The sequence below is a fragment of the Brugia malayi genome, assembly GCF_000002995.4.
Source record: "Brugia malayi strain FR3 genome assembly, contig: Bm_008, whole genome shotgun sequence".
NCBI lineage: Eukaryota > Metazoa > Nematoda > Chromadorea > Rhabditida > Onchocercidae > Brugia > Brugia malayi.
Window position 1 is genome coordinate 90,667 of NW_025062285.1, and position 13,524 is coordinate 104,190.

Below are 13,524 nucleotides of genomic sequence, written 5' to 3' on the forward strand. Positions count from 1 at the left end.
CCCTTTTTTTTTTTTTTTTTTTTGTTTCCTTTTTACTTTATATTTTCTCCGTTTACCCAACAAAATCAATTTTATAGTTTCACATTTATCTTCTACGTCTTATTTTTTTTTCCGAAAATGAAATTTCCTTTTTCCCTTCCAAACACATACTTTCATCATTTACATTTACATTTACGTTTCCACGTACCACACGTTTTATACGCTATAAATTTTCATTTTAATCCATAACAGATTAATGAAATATAATTTGCGCCTTCCTTTAATATGTCTTTCTCTTTTCTTTTGTATTCATACTTGTACTTTTCTTTGCTATTTCATATTCAGTTTTTTTCTCCATTCCGTTAATGTGATTATCAGCCTTTTCCGGATCACCTTTATTCATACCTAAGCATTAAATATTAACGGAATGACAATTGTCACTAGTTGTCACCTCATTGATGCATTAAGTTATAATCCTTTCGTATAATTTCATTTATTTACTAATTTCTTTTTTTCCATTCATTCATCTCACTTCTTCATTTTTGTTTTTCTATATTTTACAGAATTTTCATCTGTCTCATTTCTTTTATACATGAAATTAAATTATAATTAATAATGAATAAAATAATTTTGTTTTTCGCTTTTTTTTTTTGCTTTTTGAAATTTATTTTACATTTGTTAAATAATTGTAGAGAAAAAAAAAACGATGACACATATTTATTATCATTGTTAGCATCACATCAAAGATCAAAACTTTCTTTTCTTTACTACTTTTCCCTACTTCATTTTCTTTCTCATTTCCAAAAACAAAAAAAAAAAAATTAAATATATTTTTGTATTATGCTGTTTGCATTTCAATAATACTTTCAATCTTTTTTTTTGTCTGACTTCATTTTCCCATCAAATTTCTTGGAAATATCTCTCTTGCATGCTTATTTATATGTTAGTGAAATGATATTCCTCTACTCTCTGATTGCTCATTTCAAAAATTGCCATTTAAATTGCAATTAATTGAAGTGCAAGCAATATTTATGTTATCAAAATAACAGTTGGTAAGTCTAAAAAATCGTTTCAGTACATAAAATATGATAGTCTTTGCAAATGTGTATAAATTATACTTACAAAATTGTCGAAATAAAATTTATCCAACAGTTTTAATATTATAATAACTGTCCAAGTTGCATGCATGCATGCAATTTATTGCTATCATTTATGATGGTATTGAACTTGTAACTTAGCATTAGTGCATTATGAATGAAATAAGTTTAATATTTATTGAGTGATATACTTTTTGGCAAATTTAGAGTATTCTATTAAAAAAAAAAAAAATGAAAAGAAAGGTATTGATGTCATCAATATCTTTCTTCACCATATCCAATTTTTCGAAAATTTTTGATGCAATATCTTGAATGATACGTAATACAACTCGGACGTGTAATATATTTATATGACAAGTAAATATATTTGATGTAAATGTATTACATCTACTGTTATTAAAAAATGATTTTTGCCGTATCAGAAAAATTCTTCGTTTATGTTTAAAGGTGTCAATGCTTAATCTTTTCTCTTTTTCATTTTTGAAATAATAAGTTTTCATTGAAACTGCACTTCTTTTATTTTAAAAGATAATTTAACACAAAACTAATTCACATAGCAATAAACTTCATAATAATTCATAACAAAATACAAATTCAGGGATGAGAAAAAAGAAGGGAAATAAATAAATAAAGGAATAAATAGACGTCAAATTTTACATTATATTCTTTTCAGTTTTTAAATGAGTTTTATTTTTTGCACAATATTTAAGAACTTTAAAAATAAAACTGGAAAAAAATTTTTCGTGCATTTTGAATTTATATATATAAACGATATATAAAAAACTATGAATAATCTTATTTGCCTTTTAAATACAACAAAAGAAAAAAGAAATTTATACTTTTGATAAAATCACTTTTTTCTTTTTCTAAAATTACATTTCATCATTTTAGCGTTCAATAATGAAAAGAAAAGAATGAAAATGAAGGAATTGTGTGATAATTGTTTCAAGCAAACTCTAAATCAAATCAAACATCATTTTTGTCTTCATTCTTTCTCCTTTTCATTTCTTCTATTTTTTGAAAAAGACAATGATATGATGGAATGATAAGATTACAGCTAAAACTTCCAAAAGCTTGTAATAACTGATAACCCAGAAGAATGCACTTTTAAGAAAAAATGATCAGAAACTAACACCATCTATGACTTCTGTGGATCGTCGCCATCATCATCAATCAGTTCCTTTTCTCTGACTGAGCACTCACTATACACAGTGGGAACACACCACATGTCGTTTTGTTGGGAACAGTGATGTACTTTCTCATAGATATGACTATATTGGATCTCAGATTATGACTCCGGATGGATTAGACAGTTAGACAGTCAACAAAGAAATATCTCATGCAGTTTTGGTTATCAATCGATTGCTTTTTATATAATATAATTGAGCTAAATGTTTTTTGAAATGAAATAAATGAATGCTAACAATGTAAACAGACTGATAATTGTGACTTGTTGAACTTGAATGATTCGTTAAAGGGACTTAGTCTAATAGCTTGTTGAACTTGAATGATTCGTTAAAGGGACTTAGTCTAATAGCTTGTTGAACTTGAATGATTCGTTAAAGGGACTTAGTCTAATAGCTTGTTGAACTTGAATGATTCGTTAAAGGGACTTAGTCTAATAGCTTGTTGAACTTGAATGATTCGTTAAAGGGACTTAGTCTAATAGCTTGTTGAACTTGAATGATTCGTTAAAGGGACTTAGTCTAATAGCTTGTTGAACTTGAATAGAACGATTAGTAGTAAATGTAAGTTACATAGACAATAAAAGATACTTAAAGATGTTTAAGCAATTTTAAACGAATTTCATATAAAACTAATTACTAATTAGCATGAAATGTGCTTGTAATTACTCAGCGATTCTTATTCGTTTTACTTGTAATTGTTATTATTGAATAAATTAATGCTTTGCACTATGAAAAGTTGAAATCCTTAAGTGAAAAATGCACTTTTTTTTTCTTTTATTTCGTTGAAAATTCTAAAAGTACACATATGAAATTGTTACATAGTTCAGTTCTTTTACAGAATTGTAATTTCTCATTTTTCAGAAATAAAAATATTTTCCGAAAATCAACAAATAGTTTTTTTTTTTTTCTTTTTTTTTTAAGGAAAGAATAAAGGACAAAATAATTTCGTCATTTTAAGCGTATTCTCCCATATTTTTCTTTCGTTTTTCTTTTTTTCATTTAGTATAATTTTAGCAACTTAAAGTAAGCAATAAGAATTTAGATATAATAAAATTAAATAAACATTTCTGCTACTAAAAAAACAACACAGTGCATCGAAAAATATTCCTCAACTCCGAGTATTTTCAATATTCCCCAGTCTTTGTTATTGTTGGAATAAAATTGTTTAAGCAGATAAGCTATAACTATTTATTTGCAAACAATTACTCAGACAATAAATTTACATTTTGAAAAGTTGAAAGTTTCATCTGTATTTTAAGTAATTGTTTAATTAAAAAAGAAACTAACAAGAGTCATTTTCTCTTACAAACTAAGCAAACACACTGAAACAATAGCAAATTGAGTGTGAACCGGTGATGGAAATTCTATCTAAATTACTAGTTTACTTAATTACTTCCTTTCTTACTTACTTATTACTTATACCTTTTTTTCCTTTTTTGCCATTCTTCTTTTTATTGTTAAAAGTTTCTGCATTTAGAAATGCAAACATTCTTAGTGCTTTTTTAAATACTTTCGAGGTCAACTTTTCTTGACCTATTCCAATTGATATGTCTCATATTCTATAATATGTATGATTCCGGAAAAATGTTAAGAATCATTTTCTGTAAACGTATGTGATTCCGGAAAGAGACTGTTCTTTGTCCATCTGTTCAGAATGTTATTGACTTTTGATAATATATAAATTTATTGGTACGTTCAAAATTTAGTCCATATTATAGACATCCATTATTTCAGGGTTTAAATAAGTTGTTTTATAAATGTCCGAATTTAAAAAATTTCAATTTTAGTAATTTGTAACAAAATTAGATTTATTTTATTTCAGCTTTTCGTTTTTCTGTTAGTATTCAATTTATCAAATGAGAAATGAAGAAGATTCATCTGAAATTTGAAATAAAATTGAGCGAAATTCTTCTCAAATTTTTACAATCAGTCGAAAATTCGCGAAAAAAAAATGAAAAATTTAATTTTATTTATTCATATCAATTAATCACAGAAGAATGTAATTTATCTGTCTAAAAAATTTTGCTAATTTTTCTTCTTTTGTCATTTTTTTTTCTTGAAGAATTTAATTTAAAAAAAATTTGCACACCTTTCTTGATGCATATATGATTTCGATATGTTTACACAAACATTTTATTCTGTCGCTGTAAACGAATACAATGAGAATTATATTGAGATTAATTTGTTGTTAATGCATTAATTCAATCAATTAAAAATAATTTAGCCTGAAATGCAAATTATTCATTTGTTCTATTTCATTTCTTCTTTCTTCAATTCTTTTTAATTTTTCCATCTTTTAGAAAGAAAACGAGAATTTTTTACTGTTTTAGTTCTTTTAATTTTATGTATTCAAAAATTTTTAAATTATTATCTGATATTATTGTGTGTATTCCAAAATTTTCATTTGCTAATTAATCACTGTTTTTTCTTCCTTTTTATTGGAAATTTTGAGGATCGATGAAGATATCATTTACTATTAAAGCATTTTCCCTATCAATCAATAATTATTTAAGTTCTTATTTCAGTCTTTTCGTCTCACAACAATGAGACAATTTCCGAATACAAATTTGTGATTTGTTTGCTTTACCTCTCATTTGACATATGTCGTGTAAAAGTATTTTATATTTAATTTAAATTACAGATTTTAACTCAAAAATAATTTCAACCAAAAAAAAAGAAAAAAATGGTTGGATTATTAAGGAAAAAATTTATTTCTATAATGTGAAATATACGTGAAAATATTACAACGTATGTATTATGTAAATGGATGATAAATGTGATATGATGATGGATTACAATAAAAGAAATTACGTAAAAAATGAAATGAATGTGAACACCTGAAAATATATAAACGAATTAATAATATGGATGCATCAACAGCTAACGATGCAATTGTTATCGAATTGCAAATGTTAATCGATGAAATGCGTTAGTTTTCATAATTTAATTTTATATTTACATTAAAGTAACGTTACACGTGGAATATTTACAACTGTACTTTTTAAAAAATAAGGATAAAAAAGGAACTGAATATAAAGCGATGGTAATAAGATAAAATCGATTCATGCAACAAGAAGATATGTGAAGACAATATCTTCTAAACTGTAACAAATTAAATCATTTAATCTAATTATTTAACATTTCAAAAATTGTAGCAATATGCATAGAGTAGTATTTTAATTTTGATACAACCAAGATGGTTTTTTTATATAAAATAAAGACATTAAAACAATTAATTAATTTTCCTAATTACTTATTTCAATGTTTAATACCATATATTTGAATAAAGTTTGAGGAATAAATATCGTTATAACATTAATTCATTTGAAAGAATGCTGTCACATTTTTTTTTTGGTAACCAAAACTTATTTTTGTTTAAAGTAATTATATAGTGAACTTATTGAGAACTGATGCGATAATAATGTTAATTGATTTTAGGATTGCAAGATTTCGATTCGATCCGTTTTGCAACGTACAGATGTGCATGCAAATTACGTTTTATCCAAAAAAAGACTAATGGTATGTTTTGCTGATAAGATTAAGTGTAATAGTTGTTACTTTCGGTGTAATCCTTTAGTTTTATTTTGTTATAAATCCATTATTTAATTCAATCGAAATCATTTTGCTAGATAGATAGATAAAAGAAAGAAGGTAATTCATTGTATTGAATGTGATTGCTGTGTTGCTAACATTCGAGAAAAACTTAGAATTTTTTCCCCATGTTAATGATTTATTAAACACAATTTGTGTTTATACATTTCTTTTAGGCAAACTTAAGTGTCATAAATTCTATTTAATGCTACTAGTATTTTAATTTGAAATTTTGATTAAAAACCTATAGAATAGAATAGAGTAGCATATCCAAATATCCTTTTTCAATGATGATATCTTAGGCTAAGTTCAATATTTTTCTGTTACTAATTCGACTTATTAGGATGATTTGTTTTATAAACTTTTTAGTTGTCCAAATCATTACTTACTCAGCGAAATGTAAAATTTCCTATTCTTTCACCTCCTTTCTCTCTCTCCCCTTTTTTCTTTCATTTTTCATTTTTTAATTTGTTTAAAATATCTTTTGTTTCTTTTTGCAGTACACCTGGTGGATATATGGAATATGATTGAATCATTCCGCGAAAATGGTTTAAATGCTCTTCCAATTACTTCACAGGTTATTACTTTCAACTATTCTATCGTGATGAGATGACATTGTTATTGCTAAACATATGATTTGCTCAGTTCCTTACTTAAAGTTTTGATTTTTAAGTCAGTAAAGTTAACAATCAAAAAAGAAAAAAAGTGAATAAATTAAATTGCATAGGATGAAAAAGAAAAAAGGATAGAAAGGAACGATTATTTTCTGTTATACATTCTGTCATTCTTGTGCTGCCCATCAGCTACTGGAATTTGAGCTTTAAAGTTATTAATTATATAAACCTCAAAATTAGTGAAATATTTATTGTGGCAGAGAATATCCATCATTTTATATTTTAGCTTGCTAATTTCACTACTATTTATGCAAAGATCAGAAGTTGATAAGGCATTTTTAACAGACAAAGGAATTAAGAAAACCTTGAAATATTTTTGATTTTACTTATTTTGAAACATTTTCGAATTTGAGCACAAATTAAGTTTAAGTCAAAGTTACTGTTAGTAATGATGAAATTTTTTTTGAACATAACATTTTGCATTTATTTTTTTCTTTCAATCCTTTGACAAATTATAACTTATCAATTGCCATTTACTTACTTGCTTACAGGTGAAGATCTCTAGATTGGAATTATTGCTTGCAACAATTTTTCATAATTTAAATAAGCGTTTACCCAGTGCGCAACATATTGATACCGATAAATCCATCTCACTTTTGCTTAGCTTCCTCGTCGGTGCGTATGACAGGTTGTATTTGTTAATGATGATGACAGCATAATAATAAAAGAAAATGCCTATTGTGAGTTGGATTTACAAAAAATTCTTCGCCTCATTTATCCTCCACTAATTACTGTATCCCTAAATTTTTGGCTAATTATTTTGGATCATTGCATTAATTCGCATTCAAAAAGAAAAAAGAAAGTATTCCTTTACTTTACTAATAATTTCAAAAGAAATTTAACTTGTTGAAACATAGTTGGAACATTTTGAAATATTCGTTTTATATGCTATACAACGAATTATATTTTAGGCAACATACTGGTCGTTTAACAGTTTTTGCTATCAAAATAGCTCTTGCTACATTATGTGCCGGTAAATTAATGGATAAATTACGATGTAAGGAAGAATTATCTTTTCCATTTTTCAAAAAAAAAAGTTTAATTTTTGGTTCATTGCTTTTCAGTTTGTTCACCAAAAAGTTTCATATTTTATTTGTTTCAATTTTTGAGAAATTTCTTATTTGCTTTTTTATTGTCGTAGTATTGGTAGATTATCTCAAACATCTATAAGTAAGATAGAAAAATAATTACGAAGAGATTGGTGAGTACTTTTACAGACTCGCGAAAAGCAATTGTTAAGAATTTGTTAATTTCTTAGGAAATTTAATTGAAAAAAGTGGAAACTAAGCTTTCGAAAAATTCCAGTCACGATTACTTTTTATGCTGACTTACGAATTTAAAGTAAGACTTACTTTGGGTTATAACTCTCAAGTTATTCATAATTTTAAGACCACAAAAAAAGGACTAGCAAAAATTAGTAGAATTCAAATTTCTGCTTAAAAAAGGAATGTTATTTCTTAATTTCTAATTTTGCTTTCATCAGCTCTTGTAGAATAATTAATTTTTCAGATGCGTTTTCGCAAGTATCCAATAGTAGCGGTACAATGGAGTGGGATAAATTTAGTGGTTATTTACAGCAAGTTCTGGCTCTTGCTACGGCTGTTTTTGAAGGTCCAACATTTGGTTACACGGAAACAGCATTGGGACAATGCTTTCAAAAGGTTTGTTCATTTATTATAGATGAAAATATAATCATACAAATGTATTTCATTAAACATTTGAAATAAATAAATAAATAGCTTAAAGTATAATAGCTATAATACTATTTATATGGTATAAATAAATACCATTAATAAATGAATTAATTATTGTCGTATCACAGAGTCATTTTGAGAAATGACTTTTTGTATAAGTTAGATCAATAGTAGAAAAATATATCGAAAAAGACAATTTCGACTAAATTTCTTGTTAGTAATCTTCCAATTTTTGATCTAAAAGTTACCAATATATTGCATAGGAGTAATAATTTAAAATATCGCAGAATTTTTACTTTCAGGATCAACGGGTAAATTTGAATGCATTTCTGGATGTAATGTTAGCTGATCCGTGTCCGCCATGTCTAATGTGGTTACCATTACTGCATCGAATGGCAAGTGTTGAGCATGTTTATCATCCGGTTGTGTGTGATGCTTGTCAGGTAAATTGTTTCACTTAAGAATTGTCTTAAAATTTGAAAAATTCTTTGAATGTTAGAATGCGAGTCGCCAACTGTATTCAGATTTTGCTAGATTAATGCTGTCAGTTTGGTTAGTTAATTTAAGTCTGCCAGATTATTAATTATGTGTATAGTACCACATTAGTCTAACGCTTTTTTAGAGAAACGAGAATGATGATAAAAAGGGAAAGATATGCAATCCATTTAAATAATTCTTGTCTAAAAGTTTCCGGACTAATTAAGGTTGTAATTAAATCATTAAATTTGAGATCTCACTAAGAATTGTCTCTATGAGGTAATAGTCAGATTAAATTTTACTAAAAAATGTTTGCATAAGATGATACGTAAGGTTTGAAAATCAATATTCCAAGTAATCCTTTTTTTTTAGGTTCGGTCATTTACCGGTTTTCGTTATAAGTGTCAACGTTGCACGAATTATCAGTTATGTGAGCAGTGTTTTTGGCGTGGACGGACAAGTTCAGCACATTCAAACGAACATGAAATGAAAGAATATTCTAGTTATGTAAGTAAATTTTTCAATTTGGTTATGTGAATGGAATTTTAGACAGAATGTCACAAGAAATGAGAATATAATAAAATGATGAGGACTAATGAGAAGTTGACTGTTGAAAATTTGGTCAGAAAAACGAAATTATTTCTGGCATATTTACGATTATTAGATTTAAATGATGCCATTAATATCGACATAAATTCTTAATGATGAGTAGTATCGTTGAAGATGATTAAAACTCTTCTCTTCTTATATTTAAATGTTCCATTCTTTTTTTTCTTCTAATTTTGGAGAGAAAATTGTTAATTTGTACTTATAGAAATGAGAATTAATTCGAGTATAGCTAAAATTGGAGTTAAAATTGGAGAAAAGTAATGCTAGATTTAAGCTAAATCTAAAATTAATCCAAAAAATAAACGTTTCTCGTTAGCAAGCAAATACAAACGAGCTATTAATGAAAATTAACACGACCTTTAAAATTAGTTATTGCAAGAACTTAGAATGCGCTTCCTTTTTGACAAAATTTATTTATTTATTTTTTTTTTTAAGTTAAAAAATATTTTACATAGAATTAATTGTAAAGCAACAGCCATTTCAGAAGTCACCAACCAAACAGCTAGCCCATTCCATACATAAATCTTTGCGTTGTGTACCAGTGCCTAATCGTTCCACACATCCAATATTCCCAGAACGTCCAGAACGTCCTCTCGATCTTGCTAACATTTTACCAATAACACCAACAACCTCAAGAAGACGACTTTCAGAAGGTTTAAAAGATTGGACAAGTCAAATTTTGCCCGGACAATTTCCTGTAACTAACGGCTCTAATATGGATGATGAGCATAAATTGATCGCACGTTATTCGGCTAAACTTTCTGGTCGAACACAGGTAATTATAATATCATAATTTGATTTACTAGTTAATTATACTTAATGTATCATATTCTTAAAGATATCATGATATAGAAATTACTTAAAATGAGTTACCTCAATTGTATTCCTCTACGTTGCATTTTTGAACTTTTTTAATATGAAGTACTTAGTTACTTTAGTTAATGTATTGTTTTTTTCTAAAAAAAAAAAAAAAAAAAGTACATTTAAGTATCCATTTGTGCTGCCCAAAGATCGAGCAACCAGTATGGATGAAAATCTTAATGAAAAAACATTAATTGCACGACTTGAAGAAGAGAATGGTGAGATGATACGAGAAATGGAAATGTTGAAGCAACAACAAGTAATGCTGTTTTTCTTTCTTTTTTTTGTTTTGTTTTTTTTTTTTTTTTGTTTTGTTTTATTTTCATATATGAAAACAAAAATTCAATAATAAAAGAATAGCAGAGATAGGTTGTGTTGGTATCATATAAATTTATGATTCATAATTTTTTTTTTTTTTAATTTTTGATTGGAAATATGTAGAAAAAGTAGATTTTTCCATCATTTAATCATTTAAGTGCAATCCTTTTCTCTCTCTCTCTTTCTCCAAATTTCATCATTTATTTTAAAATTCACGCATAGTCCTTAACATATTGATTTTACTTCTTTCTTTTTCCAGGAATTAGAAAATACGGATGAACAGTTGAATGGTTTACGTGAACGGAAAGCTCAGCTTGAGGAAAAAATGCGTATTATGCAACAAACACGAAGACAGCTAATGCAACAGTTAGAAGTGCTTATGTCAGAACTAAACGTAAGATATTTGCTTTCGTATAGTTATAATCTGTGCTTAAATTCATATAAGTTATTTTAAATTTCGTCAGAATTTGAAGTTTCTATTTTAAATCGTTAATTTTTTATTTTGCTGAAATCATTAAAAATTTTGTGTGAACTAGTTTTTAGAAATTTCGTAAGTTTAATAGTGTTCGATAAATTCAAAGATGTGGAAAACATCTGCGATTTGCCGATCTACGAAAAGTTTTGAAAAACAACAAGTAGAAATGTAGCAATTTCAACATTTTTTTTCTCTCTTTTTTTTGGATCCAAGTTCGTTCACATATAGGAGTGTCTATCGAAAAGGTTATGAGTCATGCTTGCAATATTTATTTTCACTAAGTTAACATTATTGTGAGTGAGGATCTTCAAAGATGGAGATCGCAAAGTGGTCTCTTGTTTTACTTTTAGTAGTACGAGATATATCAGTAACTGTAGTCGTATGAATGAAATCTGCTGATAAGCCTATCACTTTATCTTTAAAAAAAAAAAAAAAAAAACCTGTTTATAACGAAAACTTAATTTGTTTTCGACGAGCAACTAATTCTTTATAAATTTTTTTGCAGCAATCAAAAGGTGGAAGTATGGGTGCTATACCGGAATCATTGACCGGTATCGGAAGCCGTGTTTCGACTGCATTTCGAGATCGTGCTGTTCAGAGAGCTAGTTCAGTACCTGCTGCTCAACTGCAAGGTGACCTGCTTCATGCAGCTGATGATATAACAAACAATATGAGCACATTGCTCAGGGAACTTGGTCAAGGTTTGATTTCTTTTTTAAATTCATTTCTTTTTTGTTATCTAAATTGATATGTAAATCGATATTTAATAAATTAAATACTTTTGGAAAGAATTATGTAATTGTTGAATACTATCAAAATCACTTAATCCTCTTAGGACGAACCCATCGTATTGATCGATTGATTGACTGGAAAGCTTTTAGTGATTTGCTCATGATCTAGCATTTATTTCCTTAATCAGACGATCATAATCTCTTTTAGTTATTAATGAGACATGTGTAATTCATTGTAAATTACTTTTTCTCTGACTATGACGGTACTGTTAAATAGATGAAAGTTTCTTTTCTGAAGAAAATTTCTATCGCTTCTAAAGAAATTAAAGCAAAACTCAGTGTTTACCTTCGAACCATTCAAACCATTTATCTTGATTTCTAATTTTAGTTTTAATTTGTTCTTGCAACATTCTTTTGTTACTTACTGCTTGGAAATAATTTAAAAAGCTACTTTTTGATAAGAATACAATAATATTTGAAAGAATAGCTAAATAGCTAAAATGTTGATGTAATTTTCAGCTCAAAAAGATGTTACAAATGGTGGTGATGGAACAGAAATCAGTTAGGTATCGATTTTATTGAAATGTCATAATGGAATACAAATTGGGACAATGTATTTGTTGGTGAAACATTTTTTTATCCGTCACGAATTGTTTGATATTCCTTCATCAAAATCTGTTGAAATGTTTTGTGTAATCTTTCTGGATCATTCTCTGTCTGCACGCACTACCAAATGTCTAGGCATTCTAAATTTTTCAAACTTTTCCTTTTTTATTTCATTTACTTATTTATGTTTTTTCTTTTCTTTTATTATCATTAATTTTATTTCTTTAATTTATTTACAACTATCCCTAATTTTGTCATTCCTGGAAATATTATTTGTGGTATGAGAATAAGAAAGATAAAGTGTATGAAATTTGCTGTTAAAGTATGATTAATCAAGATTCATTGCTATCAAACAATTGTTTATCCTCAAAAATTATCAGAACTTTTTTTTTAAAAAAAAAAATACTTTTGTGCAGTGCTGACTGAGAATGCACCGGCTGTTTTCAGCTACCGTGTCTACCTCTCTGCGAATTCGTTTCTTTTATCTATTTCGGTTAATTTTATGTAACATTGCTGTCATCGGGGTTAAATTAAATGTATCATTGAATACAACGTCACTGCATGAGCATCGAATTATCATGTCAAATTGAAATCAGAAACATAATAAATAGTAAATAAATAAATAAATCTGTTAATGATTAAGAATCAATATCAAATATAATATCAAAAATAGCTATTTAAAAAGATTTGATAAAAAGGCTAGTCCAAATTACACGACCTTAGTATACATTAAGAATATACCATTCTTTTTTCACTTTTTCATTCTGTCACATAATTTTTGTCTATTTGGATGTTTTGATTCAAAAAAAAATTATTGTCACTATTATTATATTTAAAAATCTGTCCAAAGCATTTTATTACTGTGGTTTAATTTAAACATGTTATTTATATAAAACTTATCCAATGTTTTTCCTTTTTTCTCTTCCTATCAAATTTATTAAGTTTCACTGGTCAATTTATGATGCCCAATAGATAAGCTTAAGAAATAAATGATTTTTATTTTCTAATGTTACTGTGATTCTCTCTTGTAAATTGTGCTTTCTTTTACATTAATCGTAAATTCTTTTCCTTTTTTTTTCTTCTTTCTTTGTCTTTAACTTTTTCTAATATTTGTTTTTTTTAATGAAAAAACTATAATGCTATATTCTTTATGATGCTATATTCTTTTTTCTGGATCGATGCATTTTATTCAATGAAAGATATGTTGTTTTTTTTTTTTTTCTTT

General features: G+C 26.9%; 1 protein-coding gene across 1 annotated transcript; it reads left to right on the forward strand.

Moving 5' to 3' along the window:
* Nucleotides 1-5,127: 5,127 nt before the first annotated feature.
* On the forward strand, nt 5,128-12,259 carry Bma-dyb-1 (Zinc finger, ZZ type family protein; the record flags this gene model as incomplete). The annotated part of the gene is made up of 13 exons (XM_043082739.1): nt 5,128-5,191; nt 5,702-5,782; nt 6,355-6,431; nt 7,020-7,156; nt 7,440-7,525; nt 8,038-8,189; nt 8,525-8,665; nt 9,072-9,206; nt 9,793-10,083; nt 10,297-10,428; nt 10,747-10,881; nt 11,468-11,663; nt 12,213-12,259. The coding sequence occupies 13 exons, from the start codon at nt 5,128-5,130 to the stop codon at nt 12,257-12,259; spliced, it is 1,674 nt and encodes a 557-aa protein (XP_042938673.1).
* Between the last annotated feature and the right edge of the window lie 1,265 nt (nt 12,260-13,524).